The following is a 22,254-nucleotide window of genomic DNA, read 5'->3' as shown; positions in this document are numbered from 1 at the left end:
CACATTTTTCTAAATGCCCAATATAGAATTTGGAATCCAGAGTTTGAAATCCCATATATACTTACTTGTGAGTAAATCTTGTTAAAATAAGAGGGTAACCATGGATGGAATTGGACTGCAAAAATTTATTTCCCTTTTGTAAAATAACTTACACACTATTATAGGCTCTTGAAATCCCAAGTAAGCCTGAGTTTTCCAAAGAAACAGAGTATGAACAATGCATACACTTATACCTAATAACTTTAAAATGAAATTACTTTATTTCAATGTGACATCCTCTCAAACAAAGTCTGTTAGAAATGCAGTTATTCTCACTGCTTTATTCTAATTATCAATTTCAAATTACCTAACCCTTGATGTTTTGCATACCAGATTATTTAAATTAATGTCATGGCTCTATGATCTGGAACTAAGACTGACAAATTTTGTATATCCAGAGCAAAAATAAGTATCTCTTAGTATACTTGGTCTGGAGCTCTTTAAATTCTTTTAAATAATGTAAGGGAGTCTAGCAAGGCCATTTCCAGATGGAAGGAAAGAACTGCTGGAAGCATGGAGCAGTTACATCAAACTCAAAGGAGACCTGCAGGAGGAGATCTACAAGTGAGAGGAAAACAAGGTAAACACAAGCACAGACTCTGCAGCCTGATACCAATGGAGATATCTTACACTGGTGGAGCTGAAACTGTATCTCATGAGGAGGTAAAGGGTGGCACAAGCTTGGATCCGAGTGGTATCTATGCTACTACTGCAGTGCTGCAGGACTCTTTGGCAGATGTCAGCACACTGCTCCACTTCCTCTTCAAACAACAGGTCTCCAAACTAAATGAAAACAGAAAAAGATACTAAGGGTCAAGGGTCTCACCACACTGACACGAGACAAAATACACCCGAACTACACGGGTAATTCGAGTGTATTTTGTAATTTGAGTTTATTTGAATGTAATTCGAGTGTGATTCAAGTGCATTTTGTCCTGTGTGGTTGACCCTAAGGGTCAAACTACACATGATTCTGGAGTTCCGAGATCAGAACTCCAGACACGTTATTTGGCTCTAAAACAACAGCAACATGGCATATGGATAAAAATGCTTCTCCCTCCACCCATCATCTTTCATTCTAGTAACCTGTGATGGACCCAGCCTTTTACACACCCTGCCACCCACCTTAAACCTCTCTTCACATGTTTGGGGCCTCCCAGGGTAGTCATCACCACACTCCACTTGTGTAGCCTCCAATTTAACAGGCAGAGAGCCCGGACCCAAATCGTCACAGGGTCCCCTCTATCCACCTCCAGAGGCTCCACTGGACAAGCAAAATAATTTGTTAACTAAGGAAATAGTTACCTTGACAATTAATGTTCGGAGAAAAGCAAAGCAATGAGTCAAGAATGTTGTACTCTGATCACAGCTCAGAGAATTTACTAGGACCTTCAACACACCTCCCAAGAGGTTATCTCTGCAGTCCAGAGCTGAACTTGCCTATATCAGAGAACAGAAACATTGTTAAGGCCTTTGTCGATGACTTTAAAAACCAGATTTTATCCATAAATACCCCACTATCAATAACCTTGATTCAATGTCACAACTTCATATAATAGGAGGAAATAGCCTTGTTGCTTTGTGTGCGGGAGGAGTAAGGGCATATAGCCAGAAGGCAAAGTTTAAAAAGAAAATCAAGTAAATGTTCCAAAAATGGTGGGAAGTTGTAAACAGCAGATGGAACTGAATTCTTCTATTGAAATTTTTAAAAATCCATGAAGTGATATCCTAGCACTGATTGAATGCTTGGCACTGCAGGATCACAGACCACTGAAGCAAAAATAAAACGTATAAACTGATGCAGGCATGGAGAAAAAAAAGTGTGTCACAATCAAAAATGGTTATTACCTACAATACTCAGTGTGCCTGTGACGTATGCAGCCATATTCCATGCAGCAATCACAAACAATAGATAATTAGGAGGAAGAAACATAGCATAGAGAGAAAAAACAGAACCATAGAACACTGTGCCTGAAAATGTGATATTCCTACAACAAAAAAGTGAAACATGTCGGGAAAATATTTGGACTCAGCACAATAAGCAACTGTGCATTTATTACACTTAAAATTGACTATCTGTGAAGACACTCAATAGATAATCCAAGCTCTGATTCAGAGTACAGACCAAATGTTGAGCTCTCACTGAAGGAGGTTAACCTCTGTTTGCACCATGCCACTTGAGGTTACAGGCCTGAACACTGTGGAAAACCTATGTGGAGATGATGTAGTCATGTAAGTCCCCACCTGGAGTCTAAGATGGTACAGCAAAGACATATCTCAATGAGAATTAGGCCAACTGATAGAACCAAGCCTTCCAATTCAGCAGGCTACTGTCTGTCCAAACTGTGACACTGAGAGATCTCTGTCTTTTGGTGCTACACCTCTGAAGATGCCAGCCACAGCTGCTGGCGAAATGTCAGGAACTACAATGCCAAGACCACGGCAATACAGCCCGGAAAACCCACAACAACCAACAACCAAAGTGGATTAGATTTGGGATAGTCTTAGGGCATTGCTTTCAGATGAATAGTTCTGTACGTGATCAATGTGCTGTCCATCAGCATGCCAAAGGTCTGCAATCCCCATGTTGATTTCTGCTAGTCCAGATATTCGAGCAGGGACAGCATGTGGCATAGCAACTGTTGTCCTCAAAGCATGCTGGCTTCTCCAATTCACCACACTACTTAATAGTTCAATACTGGAAATAACCACATTTCTATTTGTTGTTAGTGTTGCTGCTGAAAGCAAAATATGGAACATCACATGTAAACTAAAACCATTTTAAACTGGCTGCATAGCTTCTCAAAAGCATGACGAAGTGCAGCTTTATGACGAATTCTGTTATGTATTCCTTGATTCCTCACAAAATTACAGAGTTGCATCAGGAAGAACCCTTTTCAGCTAATTTAACTGTGTAGTGCTGTTCCTCTGCCCACACCACAGAACTACACTGAAAATAACAATACTAGATTTGAAAGATGACAACTCAAGCACAGCCTGGTTTTCAAGAGCAGTAAATAAGATTTTTATTAATATAATAGTTTGGGATTCATTATCGTAAACAGCATTGAGAGAAACAAAGCACCTGGAGTAGATGGAATACCAATAGAGATGTTTCAAGCCACAGAAATGGAGTCCATCAGAATCTTAACAAAAATATGCCAACAAATATGGAAAACAAAACAATGGCCCACCGACTGGAAACACTCAGTCTACATTCCAACCCCCCAAAAAGGGGATGCCAAGGAGTGCAGTAACTATCGGACAATTGCGTTAATCTCCCATGCAAGCAATGTGATGCTCAAAATTATACAGCAAAGACTCCTACCATATATGGAACAAGAAATGTCAGATGTTCAAGCTGGATTCAGAAAAGGAAGAGGCACCAGAGATCACATTGCAAATTTACGATGGCTAATGGAACATAATATGGAATTTCAGAAGAAAATCAGCCTGTGTTTTATAGATTACAGCAAAGCTTTTGACTGTGTAGATCATGAAAAGCTATGGAGAGTCTTAAAAGAAATGGGGGTTCCACAACATCTGATTGTTTTGATGCACTCTGGACAAGAGGCTACCGTCAGGACAGAATATGGGGAAACAGAATGGTTTCCAATTGGCAAGGGTGTCAGGCAAGGATGCATATTATCTCCCTACCTGTTCAACCTTTAAGCAGAGTATATCATATGGAAAGCTGGATTAGATCTAGAAGAAAGTGGAGTGAAAATTGGTGGGAGGAACATTAACAATTTGAGATATTCAGATGACACCACATTACTAGCAGAAAATAGTGAAGTCTTGAAACGACTACTGATGAAGGTTAAAGGAGAAAGCGCCAAAGCAGGATTACAACTGAACATCAAAAAGACAAAAGTAATGACTACTGAGGAATTACTCAATTTTAAAGTTGACAATGAGGAAATTGAAGTTGTTCAAGATTTTTTATTCCTTGGCTCAATCATCAACCAACAGGGAGACTGCAATGAAGAAATCAGAAGATTGGCACTTGGAAGAGCAGCTGTGAGGGAGCTAGATAAGATCCTTAAAGATAAAGATGTCTCTCTGGGAATCAAGATCAAGATAATCCAAACTATGGTATTCCCCATTGCCATGTATGGATGTGAAAGTTGGACGGTAAAGAAAGCTGACAGGAAAAAAATTGATTCATTTGAAATGTGGTGCTGGAGGAGATTTTTGTGGATACTATGGACAGCCAAAAAGACAAATAAATGGGTACTAGACCAAATCAAGCCTGAATTCTCCTTAGAAGCTAAAATGACAAAACTGAGGCTATTGTACTTTGGTCACATTATGAGAAGACAAGATTCTCAGGAAAAGTCAATAATGCTAGGAAAAGTGGAAGGCAGCAGGAAAAGAGGAAGACCTAAAACAAGATGGCTTGACTCAATAAAAGAAGCCACGTCCTCCAGTTTGCAGGATCTGAGTAGGTCTGTTTGAGAGAGAAGGTTTTGGAGGTCTTTCATTCATAGGGTCGCCATAGGTCTGAGACAACTTGACGGCACGTAACACACAGAGACTCTAAACAGCAAACTGAAAGGAAAAGGCTCTTATTTTCTTCTGTTATATAATCAATATAAAATATTGGACTAAGAGGATAACAGTAAGTGTAGAACAAGGGAAAAATTTACACTTGTTCTCCGAATATGTTAACTCTTAGCTTGGAAGCTAGTGGCTAGGGTCAGCAAGGATTCAAATCACAATCAAGAAGCTCATTGGAGGACTTTCAGAGGATAATGTGATGGATTCCTTTGTAATTTCAAATGGATCTCATTGGATACCAGGCAGTGTGGTGTAGTGGTTACAGTGTCAGACTAGGATCTGGGAGACCCAGATTCATATCTCCACTCTGTCATGGAAGCTTGCTGAGTGACCTTGGGCCAGTCGCATGCTCTTGGCTTAACCTACATAACAGGATTGCTGTGAAAATAAAATGGAAGTAAAGAGAATGATGTAAACTGCTTTGGGAAGAAAAGTGGGGTATAAAGGAATGAAAAAAATAAAAATAAATAATGACTTTGAGCCAATCATATTATCATAGTCTCATAGGGTTGTTGTAAGATTAAAAGGGGATAAGTAAGTACCATGTTCCACTGCCCTGAGCTCCTTGAAGGAAATAGGATACAGATGTGAGAAGCATATATTTGGAGGAGGATAACTTAACTTTTTTCCCCTTAAACATCTTGCAATGCAACCAAAAACACACAGACTAATACAACTTTTGTTCATTTTTATGGTTGGAGGAACTGCCATGTAGATAGATGAGCAATTTCTCACCTGGATGATGTTCTCTTGCATATCTAGGATAATCAGATTAGTTTCTGTAGCCAGGTTCCCACTGAGTAGAGCTTCTTGATCAATCTCAGCTTTTGACCTACGAAATCATCAAGCACTCATACATTAGTTAATCAAACTCTTACAGAGTTTTTTTCTTACAGAGCAGAGTAGAGCAGCCTTTAGAACTGAACACACCTGGTAGCTTGAGATGACATCTCACTTGAGAAACCATGGTTTGTGAATCAAAAAATATGGCATGCAGTGTTTTCAAACTATGGTTCGTGCAATAAGCCTCACTATTCCATTTCCAGAGACCCCTGAACCACAGAAATGGGAGAGCCGCACAGATGGAACACTGAAGCATACCAGCAGCTCTAATCTATGTATTACCTGTGTGTTAGGAATTTCTAGCGCTTGTTTGTGTTCTAAACTATGGTTAACACAAGTCTCGCTTTAGTATATTCTTCTCTTTGTCTCTGTCCCTTTCCTTTAACACAAGCAAAAAAGGAAATAGTGATGTTTCTCCTGCTATGACTGATTCTAGGTTAGACTATGAGCTGGTTCTGGTTTATGACATACCAAATGAGACCAAGGCATAAGAGATACATTAGATCAACTCAGTAACAACTCCACCAGCAGCTATCTTCTACTCGCAAATGACAAATTGGGAGGAGTCCTTAATCCAGTAATTCCGGATATTGCCTTGCAACAACTTCATGGCTATCGTCCTTGTGATGGCCCGCAAAACTCTGAATTTCCCAGTCACGTGATGAATTCTGCTATAGTTCCAATCAGATCTCATTAGCACCATAGCAAAAATCACCATAAAGAGGAAAAATTGTCCCTTGTCACTAATGTGTCTTTTAATGAATGCCTACAAATATATAAGGCACATTCTGCGATGGCATCATCTATTATTATAGGTATCATCTGGCTTTTACTGCATTGTCTTATACCTTGTAACCTCACATTCTGCATTGTTCACACACTACCTTGCATTAGGCAGTTTGCTGTTCTCACTGAATTTTGTATTCCTGGCCTTACTGCATTGTTCACTGGATATTTCTTTCGTTTCTCTGTAATCTGCCTTGTATCCCAGTGAAAAAGGTAGGCTATCAATAAGCTAAATAAATACATTCTTTAGGTAGGCAAATGTGCATAACTCAGGAAGCATGTATACAACACACAGCAAAAAAAAATTACCCCCACACTCACTCTTTTGAGACTTGTTTAGTAATCACAACAACATTTTTTAAGTACATGCTAGCTCATCAGGTTGAAGGGGTTTTCCTTCCATTTTTCACATGGACAACACCGATTAAAACTCACATCTATGTGGCAGGGTGTGTGCGAACAGGGAAAGGGAGAGTCCTGATAAGGGCAGGCAATCTGGTTCTGCAAACGCTCCCCTTTTCTACCAGAACAGCTACTGTAGCACTGAAATTACCAAATCGGTTGCAGCTATTTCAGGTTTCTGATATGGTTTACTGCTTTCTAAAATATTAATTTTAAAATGACTAACACAGTTGGCTCAGGAGTTGCCACCTTGCCTAGCCATTGTATCTTTGAATATGTTCATTCCTTCACTCAAACACACATTTGAAATGGATCCATTAGTACCATTAGTATTAAAAAAGATATTTTAAAAATTCTGAAAGTAGTATCACTCCTGCAGAACTGCCTGTAAGATGGTGCGTAAGAAATATTGTTTTGTGATGGTTTATGCATTTAAGCAAAAAACAAAACAAAACCCCCAAAGCTGAACTGAGCTAAACAAGGAAATACATAAACAATGACACATTTACTGGGCCGATTCCAGATGGCCAGAAATTGCGGTTTTTCTGTGGAAATAATCGCTCACCGGCCATGCATTCACTTTCGTCTCCATCCGCTTTGTCTCGCAGTGTGCTGTGCCGTCCCGCTTCCGGATGTTCGCACGGCCAACTGAGGCACCCGGGATTGGTTGTTTCCTCCCCATCACAGTTGACGTCGGGGGCCTTCATTGGTTCGCATTTCGGTTTGTTTTTTTAAATTTTTTTTTACGTGTTTTGCGCAAATGCGCAAATGTGCAAGTATGCGAATATGCAGCATTGACTTTTGTGCGTTTTTGTGCGTTTGTGCATTTGTGCACATTTGCGCAGTTCGATGTGCGCAAATGTGCGACTGCGCAAATGGCGCCTGGTTTTAAAAAAAAAATTAAGGGAATATTGTTGCCAGCTGGCCAGCAAAGGAAGGAGGGAAAGGGGAGGGCCTCTCCGCGGCGTTGAAGCGTCCAGAAGTGTGCAAACCCGCAATACCGCGTTCACACCGTCCGCTTATAGAGCGCAACTGAGCGCCATGGACCGCAGGTGAGCCGGGACGGGAAATTGCGGGTTTTTACAAGTGAAGTTGCTGAAAAAGTGAAAGCACGCGCTCTATTTGTGCCCGTCTGGAATCGGCCCTGGTATCTATCATGATGATATACACACCATAAAGCAAGAAGTAGAGAGATAATTGCAAACATGCAGTGAAGTCACTGGAAAGCCTCTACACTCTTCACTGCACATTTACAAATGCAGACATCTGCCTCACATTGCACTGTGTAACTAAAATCAATAGTTACACACACCACGCTCATGTCACATAAACTCTGATTTTATCCTTGAGGCCTACGACATAACACAACCACTATGCCATGAGCAAGGCTTGGTATGCAGAGCAAGTTAAAGCTGCCATCCCTAGGGAAGTTGTCCTGCCTGAAACTAGCTTTAAATTGGACAGTGAAGTCCTCTTGCTGTTGCTGCGCATGTATCAACCTCCATCTTGCAGCTTCTTGCTGCAAAAGCAAAGGGGGAGGCAAGCCGTTCCCTGTGTTCCTAGGCACAGGCGGAAGTTTTCTCTTTTATCCGTTAGCAAGAGTATAGGCCTTCGTAGGAATGCAGTTTGTCTATCTCTCCAGCTTCAACCAAGCTGGTATTGATAATGTAGAGAAAGTTCACTACTTTTTTCCACTCAGTTTTGTTGTCAGTTTTCTTAAAACCATCATGATGATGAGGAATAGAAACCCAGATAATATTTTACTGGATAAAATAATGCATTCATATTTTTCTTGTGTGCTTCATGGATAAAAAATATTTACAGGTCTGAACAATCAATTTATTTAAAGCTAGCCTCTCATAAATGCTGATGATTTACCTGCTAATGAGAGTAAACAGATTTCAGTAGCCTTGGTATACAGGAATCTAGAAAGTGACACCTGAGATGCTTTAGAGAGAGAGTTTCTTGGCATAAGGAGGGGAAGGAGGTGGCCCCCAACAGCTAGCTATTCAGGTGAAGGCAACAGAAATTCATTAAATAACTCACTTATCTAGCCGCTCATTTGCTTGCCGCCAGTGTGTCTGCTCTCTCTTCCATCGTAGGTTCTCATTCAGCCCTGGGAACCGGTCATTCCCTACAAGGGCAATGTACATTAGTCAGACTGAAACTTTAATAGTTGCATTTCCGAGGGATATTTGTTTCTGCAAGAAGCTGCATCCCTTGTGATATTAACAAGGGAAACTGTAACTTTTTATGCATGGCGGACAACAACTATGTTTGATATGGAATCACTGAAATACCACAGATATGGGAATAATATGCCCCCAAGATCAGCAAGGCACAGATGGGGGCCAGGGACTAAGCCAGCCTAGAATCGTAAAGAGGACAGGAACAAAGCTGCAAATTCCAGAACTGGGTGAGTTAGATACACCATGGGACACAGTAGCCAGCCACCAGCAGAAGGCCCTAGATAACATGCATTTCCCCCATATTCCCCTTCCTCCAATATTCCCTTTTGACCCCTGGAAATATGGCCACTGGAGAAGGAGGAACTACCTGGCCAAAAAGCAATGTGGGATGGGGGCGTGGTCTGCCATGCGGAGAAGTCATTTGGGTGTCATGGGCCCCAATTCTTTCCCTCATTACAGCCCCCTGACAGGAGTAGCTTTTTGTCCATGTGGGGTCCCGTGATCCTAGGCATCACATTTAAGGGGGCAAAAATGGAACAGGGGGAAAAATGCATGTTCTTCAATGCTTTCCATATGTTGCATACTAACATCCTGCTTCTTCTTGCAATAAGAAGTACAGATGCTGGTGATCAGCCCCAGAATCATCTTATCCTCAAAGGAGGTGGTTGTTGGCTAAGGTTGGCACTATTCAGAAGCAGGCTAACTCTTCCTTTTGGCTTTTTTCTGCTCTGATAACCATTTTCTACTCCTCATTGTTCCTTTCATAAACTCTGTCCTTCTTCTCTGATACAGTTGGTTTGTGTCAAGAGCTCTTCTGAATTTACTTCTGATGTGGAATCAGCTTCGGAGTGGTCTGAGATCGTACAGCAGGACCCTATGATAAAAGTGCTTTCCCATACAGGAGAAGTCTATGATGCTATTTCTTCCCAAGCACACATTACTCTACTCCCGTATGCAGAGGAAGGAGGCGCATGGTGAACTCCCGTATGTCCTTGGGCTCCTAAGAGAGATGGAAAGTAGCCGTGCTGGCACAATTCCTGTACCATTAAAGTTAACTATGGAAGAGGCCCTCAGATGATAAGCTCTTTCAGCAATGATTGCTTCTAGAATTGTATGATTGTGGTCTGCATTTTAACATAATACTGGCATTAAATGAACATTAAACAGTCATTTTAAGAACAGTGAAGCATAGGGACTAAGAAGGTTCCTGGTTCAAACTGTGCATCTCTGACAAACTCACTAGCTAGCTTAGGCAACCCACTCTCTGAGACTCAGCTTCCAACTGAATAATAATACTGGCCTACTTTACAGGCTGCTATAAGGATCACAACAAGATCATGTGAGTGGGATGCTTTGAATAATGAAAGCACTATATAAATGCTAACTATTACCGCTAACAGAAGCTGCCTGCATATATCTCGTTTCTAACGCATTAGCAATTTACAAAGTTATTATGAGAGACTAAGAGCCAAGCTACAAGTGACGCCTGACACAGGTTGGCCACTTGTCGGCTTCCCTCAAGTTTTGATGGGAAATGTAGGCATCCTGGTCTTGCAGCTGTAATGGAGAGAGCCAAGCTGTAAAACCAGGACGCCTACATTTCCCATCAAAACTTGAGGGAAGCTGACAAGTGTCCAACCTGTGTCAGGCGTCACTTGTAGCTTGGCTCTCAAATGCACTAATCAGAGGTTCTTTTAGACAATATACAATCCTGGCCTGAAAAATTAGATACTCTTTCCACGCTGCTTGCTTTCCAAAGGCTATTTTAGTTGGCGTTGAAAATGTTTATAACTACAATTCATATTTATATCTAAAGGTCATTGATAAAAATGGACAAACAGCGTACCAACTGGCATCCTGCAACGCCTCATCATTTCGCCCCTGGCTCCCTCTCCTCTTAGTAAAGCCTCTTCCAGGCGGGCTTTTACATCTCTTGACTTCTGGAGGACTTGAGTGCTGACTTTGTCAGAACTCTGCTTGCCCTGAATTGACATAAGGAAGTAAAGTAAGTAGCTTAAATCTCTAATTTATGCATCTAGATTATATATACCTTTTAAAACACACACAATCACAAATTTAAACCCAATTATTTGGAGCTAGAATTTTGCAGAAAGAAAGACAGGAGAAACACACTTGTAGAATACATTTTCATGACAGAAATTCAGTACCAGGCAATGAAATTTAACACAAACAAAAAGCCTGGATTAGATGACATCTGCTTACCTTGTACTCAAAGGCTGAGACGCAGATGAACAGAAGGTCTAAAATCCGGTTCAACTGCATAGATGGCAGATCTGAGATCCACTTCTTAATAAGATTCTGATCAGCATTTTTCATGATCCATAAGAAACAGATCAACAGGCAGCGGGTAGTTTCTGGACTTAAAATGTTGGATTGTTTGTATGGCTAGGAAGAAATAAATTAGGAAGGAAGAAAACTACAGAGATAAGTGTATTTAATAAGCTCTATCAATAGTGAAGAGAATAAATATTAACAATGTCATCAAATACCGCAGAGAACAGCACAGGATCTTCTCTACAACCTCCTCCTGCTAAGTCTTCCTTTGAGGAAGAAAAGATTCTTCCAATGGAGAAAAGTTTCTACTGATGCAGAAAGGATCCCATTCTCTATCGAAGTCTTTCTCCATTGGAAGAACAGTTGGTGGAGTCATAGGATTCAAACTGAGATTTACTGGTGGGGGGGGGTAGCTGATTGTTGCTTGGAGCACCCTTTCCAGTTGCCAGCTCTGCAGCAGCCCTGTTGATCTTTAAGCTGGGAAGGGTCCATATTAAGGGGCAAGCTACAGCCCTATCTGTAGAGTAGGGTACTTACTTATGAGCACCCCTGCTAGCAGAGAGGACTTCAGCTTCTTGTATGAAATGGAACCATTCCCAAATGATGAAGGGCTGCAGTAGAGGGCTCTGTTTAAGCAGGAGGCTTTAACTCTCTTAGGGCCAAGCCAGAAGTGATGAATTACACTTGAATGGCAAGTGAACAGACTCACATGCATTCCTCCCTGTTCACTTGCGCTCCACGCAACTGCCATGTAGCGACTGTGTGGAGCGCAAATGGAGCGCAAGTGAACAGGGAGGAGTATATGTGAGTCTGTTCACTTGCCATTCAAGTGTAATTCGTCACCTCTAGCTTGGCTCTTAGATACATTTCCTGTTTGGGCAGGGAAGATCCTAGCCTGCCATTCAACGTGGCTACCAACAACAGACCTGTTGGTTGGAGAGAGCTCTGTTCTGAGCAGATCTGCTCATGGCCTGCTGCTTCACAACAGTATAGACTATTGTTTATGAGCAGTTTTGCTGCTCTTTGCTTTGGATAAAGTAGCAGCATAACATTCAGGAAGAAGAGAGAAATTTCTGGTTCCTTCTCCTCTTAGAAAAAATCTTTCAGGTATGCACACAGCCTTCATTTCAGGCCAACCAAGATGAATCTTAAAAGATGGCTCTTGTAGGCGACACCATTAACAGAGAAACATAAAAGAGATGTCTGTGCAAAAATGCACTGCAAGAAGACCTACCACAATGGATGCAGATGGGGCAGAAATCCGAAGGGCATTAAATTGGTTCCCAGCAATAGCAAGAGCAATGTTGTGGTTAATTGGGCTTGCAGCCTCTTGTTCTTCATCTGGCGTTCCAGTGCGTCCTTTCCCACCACGACCATCTGAAACTACAATGGAAAAACATGGTTGTACCTACCTGTAACCTTTGCTCACTGAGTTCTTCTGTGTAGGCATACAGTGGGACTGCGTATGCTCAGGTTGGCTGACTGTAGAAGTTTCTATTACTTTCTTAAAGCCCCATTTGGGGCTACTTCTCTTAGTCATGTAGTAGTCTGCTTTTCCACCTAAGTAGTCACGGGCTATACAGGAGAAGCAACCCCTTCCCTTGGTTCACTAAGATGCTGCAAGCTCACACTTGATATCTAACACCAGAGAGTTCACAGTAAGATGCGAGGGAGGAAATGTGTGCCTGCACAGAAGAACACAATGATGGTTTGGTAATTACCTATGCGCAAATTGAATGCAAGCACAGAGTACTGTCTCCTGCCCATGCCATTGATTTTCCTGCCCTCTCCGTCGGCAGGCACAGAATGAGATCTTGAGCAGCACCTTTGCTGAAATTCCTCTGTGACTAATGAGGAAGGCAGAGGATGCTTGACCAAAGATGTCCAAGTGTGCTACACTGGGCACACTTGGACCAGAGATGTCCAAGTGTACACAAGGTCGATCTTCTTAGATGATGCCGGGAGGGCTGCAGGCTTCTCCCATATGTCATTAATCAGCTCTCCCAGGCCCTCTAATACAGGAAATGCCACTGCTGAAGGTGAGTCTGTGTATAATTGACTCAGTATTTTATCCTTGGCCTTAGGATTCATAAAAGATAAATCCAACTCCAGTGCTTTAGCCATCCTGGACATCTGTTCAGAGAACAGGCACAGGTTCTCACAAAGTAAACCCGATCTGGGAATCACTGTGTCATCTGAGGACAGATATGAAGCTGTCTTGGATTCAAGTTCTGTTTGTGCAGATGAGACATCTTCCTCCCCTTCAGAGTCAGGATATTGCTGGAGCTGTAGTTAAGAAGGATAGGGCAGAAGCAGCCATTGTCTCCCCAATGAGGCTGAGGATATATCTGAAAGGGATCTGTGCTGCCCTGATCCCTCAGGCCATTGGCGATAGAAAGGTGAACAGAGCAGGACTAACGCTGCTTGTGTGTAACACAAAGCAAGTAGGATCTTGAATCTGACAGAGCATTCAGATCTAACAATGAATGCTGGTGAATGATTTCTCTCAGATCCGGGGAAGGATGGGTGAGGGAGACGTCTCTTGGATCTGATGTAGTTTATCTCAGATTGACACCTGAGTCTTATGCTGCGATGTCGGTCAGATGTAGACATAGAACCAGACCTTCTAGATGTATCCCCATACTCCAATCTAGGGATTTCCATTTCTCCTCCCGACAATGAGAGTTCAGGGGAGTCCAAGCGAGGAGATGAGGTCCTAGGTGGAACCAGCACAACTTCCTCACCCTTTGTCTCCATTGCTGATGAACAGCTCCTATGAGATGATAACTTTGAATGGAACTTAGTAAAATGCTTGCTCCTCTTGGACTTTTTAGCAGGTGGTGCCAACTTGTCCTTCAGATCTGATGGAGGTCTCAAAGAGTGGGATTTTCAGCCCATTGGATCTGACCTCAACACTGACCTTGATGAAGTCATCGATCCAGCCATGGATGAGCGCTCCTTCATGGCAGGTGACCTAGCTGCCACAGATTTGGAGCCAGTGAGAACCCTTTCCCACAAAGGAGCTTTTAAATGGAGAGCCCTCTTGTTTCTAGTTTTGGGGATAATTTGCTGGCAGAATTTACAGGCTGAAATGTTGTGGTCCTCACCCAAACACAGCAGACAAAGATTGTGTTCATCTGTTTGAGTCATCTTTGTGCTGCACTGGGCACACTTTTTGAATAGAGTTTTCTGAGACATTTTAAGCCCTTGAAAGCTCAACAAAGGAATGAGGCAGAGATCGGTATACAAAAGTGTAGTTGAAGGGAAAATCCATTGTCAAAACCCACCAAAAATCAGTTGGAATGAACAGAGATCACAAGCAAAGTTCTTCTCATGGTGGCTAAGACAGAACCGAGGAAGGGGATTGCTTCTCTCATATATCACTTGACTGCTTAGGTGGGAAAGCAGGCTGCTACGTGACAGGAGAAGAGGTTCCTAATAGAGCTTTAAGAAAGTGATAGAAACTTCTCCGGTCAGCCGGCTTGTGCATGTGCAGTGGGACTACATAGAATGATGATGAACAACTTAGTTCTACATACCACCTGTAGATGGAGGTTAATTTCAGCTAAGTTTTTGGAAAAAGAATGTATGGAAACATTTCAAAAGGGGACAGGATATATCTACATACTAATCAGCTATTTAAATAGCATTAAATACAAAAACACAGTAAGAAGCTACACAAAGTAGATTTGGAAAAGAAACACTTGAGGGATTTATTGTTGAAGGCTTTCACGGCCGGAGAACGTTAGCTGTTGTAGATTTTCTGGGCTGTATGGCCGTGGTCTTGGCATTGACCATTTGAGGGATTGCTGTCACCAACCAGAGCCATGGCTTGACAGCATACCCTCTACCCATCAAAGAACAGCAATGAATGAGCAGACAAAACTTTGAGCAGGATTCAGGATAGAATTCCATCTCTATAAAACTAATCTAGGAAGCAAGTTGAAATGAAATGGGAAAGGATGACCTTGGTTGAGGTGAGGCTGTCTCCCTGTTGCATAGTGGGTACATTAACAGGGAAGATTAGCAATACACAAACATCTCTCTCTGTCTCTGTGGAACTTCCACGAAAGTGGCATATAGTTAGATTAGAGGAACAACTGACTGCTCATCTTCCAAAGAATGTGGCTCACAGAGTTGCTGCTGAACATTACTAATTTACAGTTTGAAATCAAGCTGTTCAACCGCCTGGACCAAAAAGAGCTCTTCTGCTTATAAATTTAGAATGACCGTTATCTGATCAGTTTTCACATCTGTGCAGTCTTCCTGGCAGCAAAAGTTATAAACAACAAGCATAGAGTTAGGGGAGGGGGGAACATAACAGAAGGAAAGGCATTCAAACTGGGGCTTATCTTTCTTCCAAGAAATCTGGCTTTCAGTAATACAATCAGATAGATTCTTCAATCATGTGAAAGACAGTAACTGCAGTCTCATGGATAATACAATGGGACTTCTGAAAACACATTCAGGCTACTTAGGGGTGGAGGACAGGAGGAAAGGCAATTGAATTAGTGCTTATATTTCCATCATGCCATCCAAGCACACGTTAATCAGTATGATAGCTTTCTGGTTTGATAAAAGACCTCAGATTGTTCAAAATTCAGTTTAAGGAGAACTGAGGGGAGTTTCATCATCTCTATAGGCTCCGGAGACATCTGTCTTGTGGCCTTGCAATGGGCTGCGAACATGCCCAACCAGGCTTCGGAGAGGAAAGAAGGTCCTTCCAGAAAGTAAGGCACTCCCATATCACGGGATACAAGATTTCATGCCAGCTGCAACCTAAAGAATGTCTGCTTGTCTTTTAATGCATGAATCAAGCAAGAGATACGATAGCTCCAGCTCCTGCTGCTCACTCCTCTGGTCCATTCTCCTCCTCCTCCTGCTATAGTATATGCCTCTACTGCTGGGAGAAAGCAGGGCCAGAGGGTAAGGATTTGGAACCTCAGCTCCTACCTGATACATGCATTTAAAAGAAAATCACTCCGTTGCATCCAGGCTACCCTCACCCCTTTTATCTTTTCATTACCATTCAGGTCATGATACCAAGAAAACACAACATATCTTGCCTGTAAAATCATGTAGCTGTGGAAGTGCATCCAAAATGATTCCAATCAATGGCAGGTAAAGGGCAGCAACTTTCATTTTCACTTCTGGTTTCATGCAGGATTTGTCCAAATCATGTGAACTCAGTAGACTATGGATAGCACTGACAGCTTTCCTCTGCACCCTACTTATTCTGTTGGCACAAAGAAAGTATTATTAAGACATGGATGAGGCTACGGATCAGGCTCTATCCACATGCGCACTGTTTCCAGGTTGGCCTCAGGACCTGTCAAACTAGACATCTGAGGAAGCGTCTATGTTCAGGGTTCTCAGGGTCTTGGTGGACCCATTCTGATTGAGGCTGTGGCAAAAGGGCAGAGGAGATAAAATGGCCACGAGGAGCCACTTTTGCCTTGTTGAGGATACTTACGTATAGCCCATAAGTACATAGATGTTTCCCAAATGAGGCAAACAGCAGCTCACTAAATCCCTTTTTGGGTCAGGAAAATGGCATGGAGGGGCTTAAGCCCCCTCTCCCTTCCTGCTGTGGTCACGCTCCAAATCAGCCTCCCCGCCCATGTCTGAGAATTGAATTCTGAATACAGAACTCCTGGGGCATGTCTGATTTGACAGAAACGGGGTGGACCCAGAAACAGTGTAATGCGTTCTCAGTGGGACACAGCACATACTTTGCTTGCAAAAAGTTCCAGGACTGCTTCTTGACACTGCCCAATAAAGGACATCAGGTAATTGGTATAGGGAAGCGTTTTGCCTGCATTAAGTCCTAGAAAGATGCTGCTATTCAGGGCAGACAATGCTGGGTGAAATGGACAATGTTCGGACTCAGTATAAGAAGAAAGGAAAAGTCAGCCATCAAACAACCTTTAAAAAATTGCAACTACATAAATGGGGGGAAACCTAGCAACCACAAATAAATAAAAATGAAAATGAATGAAAAATCTATTTAGAAAACATGTACAAATGCACAGATGAATGTACACCAGAATGAATATAAGTAAATCCAATGACTACTCACAAGAAGCCATGGATTGGGAGAATACATAAGAACTGAACAACGTCACTGAAAGTCAGGCTTATTAGATCATATTTTGCTATATTTTGTTCCTGATTCTTATTTGTGGGCCAAATCCCAGGCTAGATGATCCTGGCTTGTGTTCTGGATTCTGCTGTTGCACTTTCCTGAATGGACTGATCACCTAATGATGACCTCGTGTGCTTTGGATTAGCTTTTGATTAGCCTCTTTTTGCTGTACTTTTTCATCCTTCTGCCACCTCCCTCTACCTCAGCTAAGATCCTTATCCCAGCTGCTCCACATGGAATGGAAAAAACAGGGGGGAAACTTCCTTCCCCTGCTATTTTAACATGGTGAAACGGCTTGACAGGGGGTGGGAGGACCCCTTCCTTTCCCCGTGGAGGAATTCTGAGGCCGTTTGGGCTCTCCTTTATTTTTTTAAGCAGCTGTATGGCTGCAGAAACCCAAGTTGGATCTGGGGACCCCAGGTAACTTCTGTCTCACCTATATTTAATTGATAGTGCTGTGCTCTGGTAAAGTCCCTTGGCTGGGAAGTCTTCCTGATTCTGTTTACTCTTGTTTTTTGGGGGGTTAGTTTTGCACCATATCTCATGGCAATGTGCACTGTATAATTCATGAATTACGTAAAATCTATTATTTAGTAATCCTATCCATTTTCCTTGAATATTTCCTAGGTAATGAACAATTACTATTATATTCACAATAACAGAAAGCCAAGTGATTTCTCTTGTTATGATATTTGTTTTGGATCAGTATAGGGTTGCCAGGTCCAGGTTGAGAAATCCCTGGAGATTTGGGGTGGGTGGAGCCTGAAGAGGGTGGGGTTTGGGGAGGGGAGGGGCCTCAGTGGGATATAGTTCCATAAAGTTCACCCCTCAAAGTAGCCATTTTCTCCAGGGGAACTAATCTCTTTTGCCTGGAGATCAGCCATAATTCCAGAAGATCTCCAGCTATCAACTGGAGGCTGGCAAGCCTAGATCAGGACCATATGCAGGAAGATGGAATTTTTGTCTGGGAGCCCATGGTGGATCTCAGCACCCCTGCCTGCATTAGACAATGCACCATCCAGGTACGGTTTTGAGTACAGCCATCAACAGCCCAAGAGAACAGCAGATATTTCAAAAAGCTTGACTGAAATTCAGTGCTCGTCCTTCCCATAACTCATCAGCACTTAGCATACAGCAAGTCCTTTAGGAAAATGTGAATCCTACCCTTCTGCTTCTGTGTCCAGAGCAGCTGCCAGTTCAGTGAAGAGAAGGCCAGTTAGGAAGTGCTGCTGTCGATAATCTGCTGTTAGGTCGAACATGCTGGCAATTTTTTGATCCTGAAAACTTGAACAGGAGCTTGAGTTCTGCAAAACGTACAAGGAACAGTGATGGGAGTCACTATTATTACTGTAATGCCTGGATTTAGCTGTGTCGTTATTAGGCAGATGCATATTTTATCAGGACATAATATAATTGGTGAAAACATTGCTATCTTTTAATGAAAAAATTATTTAAGTAGACTTGTCTACATATTGTAAATTGCTATACAAATGACCTATGGCTACATCCACTGTATTAGCCCTGTACCATTTTTTGTTTATTTTGATGCTTCACACAAAACATTACACCTAGGTTTAATTTCTGGCATCTCCACTTACAGTATCTTAAGAGCCAAAACTACACGATACATTTTTTAAAAATCTGGTCCAGATTCCTGAGACCTGACTCACCTTCCCCACAACTAACTGCATTTTTAAAATCTGTACAGGCTCAGTTTGGCTCAGACCACAGTGTGGGGGGAGGAAGGGTTCCTGCCTTCTCCCCTGCGCTGTTTTTCTGAGCCAGAATGGCCCTAGGAGAGAGTTATTTGCCCCATTCTGAAGCTGCAAGTGCATGGAATACTCCCTCCCTGTGCAGCTCCAAAGTTATGCAAACAACTCCCCCAAAGTCAGTTTAGCTTCAGGAAAATAGTGGGGGTGGGTGGGCAAGCTCTCCTCCCTCCATGCTGTGGTCCCGAGCTGAAATGAGCCCCAACAAGCTTTAAAAGCTATGCTTCCTGAAGCTGCTCTGTGGCTGCAGGAAAAGTGATTCCATTCCAAAATCATGTATGATGTACTGTGACCTTTAGTTAGCAGGAATTGGGAAAGACCTTTCCAAGACCCTGGAGAAGCACTGCAAGTCAGATACTAGACTGTATTCAACAATAATCTGACTAGGCAGCTTCAGATGGCCCTCTTCTTTGCTGTTGCATTTTGCTAACACTGGTACAAAAATAAGGAACAGACACTTGCGTTAAGAAAAATGCCATGTTCTAATTTATACAGAAGCCATCTTTCTTGAAACTTTGTTTCAGAGGCCTCCTGTCCAGACAAGGCTCTGGCTAGAAAAATTCCTTTCCTCCACACTCCCTGCTTTTCTTGCTAAGAGGCCTCTCGGAGAAACAAGCTGCTTTCACACTCTCAGCTCCTAGTGTCCTTGAGATAACACTTGTTAGCAGTCAAGGCTCCATAGCTGAGTTCTCCTTGAGCTAATTATAAACCATTTGCACCTGCAAGACTGAGTGTGCCAAGAATTGCAGACTTGGTTTCACTCCTCCCTCTGCACGTACACACCTCCTTTCAGGTGACATCAGCATATGGCACCTGATTGGCTAACAGGCATGGGCCACTCTGGTTTCCAAATGCCATAGAAGAAGTTACTCAACATGGAGCCCTTAAGCTTTCGGTAGTGACTCTGACTGTAGCCTAGCTATGGCTTCACTTCTGGCTCAAGGACTCTGTGATGGACACCAAGGCAATCATCTTTCTCCTTTGCTGTGATGCCTCATGGATGTGCCTCTTGACCAGAAACCTTTGACAACATCTTCTTTTGCCTCCTTGTGAATTACTGTGGTATGTATTAGCAAGTGCTTACATGCTCTAGACTTTGTTGTTTTATCCCTCACATTCTGTCTTGTGTTTTTAGATAACCTTGTACCTTATTAATAAATAATTATATTTTGCTTTGTGTAGGTTTATTAACTTTGAAACCTCAAAGCTACAAGTCACTCCGTTGAACTCACTTTGTGAAGCTGGAGAACCACCTACCATAATAACATTCTGTTTTGAGGAATTTTACTTGCAAGCCAGCCTTGCAAGGTAGACTTCCGTTCTGTTTAATTCCCTAATAGGCTTTGTCCCTTTACTCCTTTGCCTGGTGGCAGTCTACCTAGGCAATTGTGAGGCTCTCCCTCATTGGCAATTTTGTAACTTGTGTGAAACCGGCTATAGGGCAGCGTGCGGCTCTTCCCCTTAGCTAGGTTGAGGCGGCGGTGCCCTGTTACCTGTAACAACATGATTCATATATCACCACAAACTTTGGGCTATTTTCATTTCTCAAAAGAAGGAGAAATGGGCCCAAGAATTTCAAAGGTTGGTTTTGGTAACAACAAATCATAGTTTGCTCTTACATGTCAATCATGTCATAGTGAAGAATATTCCGTAGACCATGACCCTTCCTCACTATGGTTTCATTCAGGAGGGTCTCTCTTTCCTGCTTCTTGGCCCAAAAGAATAGACAAAGGATAGTTGTGTTGGCTATATCCTTCTCAGGATTTGACGCTAACTCTTTATATGAAGTCTAGAGAAATTCTAGTCCACACTGGAAACTTCAGACCACAGTAGGGTTTTCTGTGGACCATTTCATATTCCAAGGCAAGTCTGACATACAGGATCTGAATTTTTAGAAATATTTAGCTTACATAGCCCCAGTAAATGATACAACTGTTTTGGGCATAAACAAATGTGAACATGGTATGCAAGTGCTGCTTGCCACATGATACTGATTAAGAAAAAGCACATTTACCTGGAAGAGAAAGGAATTGCGCAACTGCAAATGTGGAAAGGTTTTTGTGTTGTTTTTTTTAAAGCAGTATTTGGGGCTAAAGCTTGTTCTCTCTTTCCTGAGATACAGGAGCAGCTGTGGTTACTCAAGAAGGGAAGAGCCCTCTGCACGTGCTCAGAAGTACCTTTCATATTATGACAGCTTCTCAGGTTCATGGAATACAAAATATATATGAACTGAGCCCTGATTGTGTTGAACTCTACAAGTAATGACTGGATCATTACTTAAATACCCACAAAACAGGGTTGACATACCTGTAACTTATGTTCATCGAGTTCTTCTGTGCTGACACACATGGGGACTGCGCAGGCGCAGGCCAGCCGCCGGAGAATTTTCCATAGCTTCTATAGCTCCGAAGGGGCCGTTCGTCGCGCGCCTCAGCGACCGTTTTCCCGCCCAAACGGTCACGTGCTCCTCCAGCGACCAACGGCCCCTTCCCTCAGTTCTCCTTGCCGCCGCTGAACCAATACACATAACCACAACCTGCATAGACACCAATATTTGTTATAGCCCACACAGCATTGTGCATTGGAATTCACAGCGGGGTAGGAGGGAGGGTTGTGTGTCAGCACAGAAGAACTCGATGAACATAAGTTACAGGTATGTCAACCCTGTTTTCATCTTCGTTCTTCTGTGCCTCCACACATGGGAGTGTACCAAGCTTCACACAATAAGGAAGGTGGGGTGAAGTCCAACACAATTTTATTGTATCACACAAGAACCATCAACAAGTGTAAACAACCTATAACTATATACAACTATACATATATACAACGTACTCCCATATATACACACTTGTATAAGGACATATTCAATAATTATATATATATAAGCATATATACATATAAAACATACAACTACAAAATTGTAGCATGATAGCGTAGCATCCCAGAACCCCTCAGGAAAAAAGGGAATGCAATACAGCCCTGGCCACAGCCACATCTCGCCCTGTATCCACATCCACAGCATAATGCCTGACAAAGGTGTCAGCCGTGGACCAGGTGGCTGCCCTACAGATGCTAGCCAACGGAACCCCCCGGAGGAGAGCCGAAGAGGCAGCCTGGGACCGCGTGGAATGGGCCCTAACCTGCAGCGGGCAGCTCGCCCCAGCCAGGGAATAGGCCTTACTAATGGCCGTCACAATCCACCTGGACAGAGTCTGCGAGGAAGCCC

The 22,254-nt window shown here is 42.6% G+C and overlaps 1 protein-coding gene across 1 annotated transcript in view; it reads right to left on the bottom strand.

Moving 5' to 3' along the window:
- The window catches only part of DOCK8 (dedicator of cytokinesis 8), a 125,556-nt gene that overhangs the window by 20,255 nt on the left and 83,047 nt on the right, over positions 1-22,254 (bottom strand). Inside the window, 9 exon segments of the mRNA XM_054986167.1 lie at positions 670-822; positions 1,345-1,479; positions 5,335-5,431; positions 8,677-8,764; positions 10,666-10,801; positions 11,043-11,225; positions 12,349-12,497; positions 16,181-16,350; positions 18,424-18,563. Coding sequence (XP_054842142.1) covers positions 670-822; positions 1,345-1,479; positions 5,335-5,431; positions 8,677-8,764; positions 10,666-10,801; positions 11,043-11,225; positions 12,349-12,497; positions 16,181-16,350; positions 18,424-18,563 — 1,251 coding nt within the window.

The sequence above is a fragment of the Eublepharis macularius genome, chromosome 8 (assembly GCF_028583425.1).
Source record: "Eublepharis macularius isolate TG4126 chromosome 8, MPM_Emac_v1.0, whole genome shotgun sequence".
Classification (NCBI taxonomy): domain Eukaryota; kingdom Metazoa; phylum Chordata; class Lepidosauria; order Squamata; family Eublepharidae; genus Eublepharis; species Eublepharis macularius.
The sequence above is the reverse complement of the archived record's forward strand: the minus strand, read 5'-3'. Positions and strand labels throughout refer to the sequence as shown.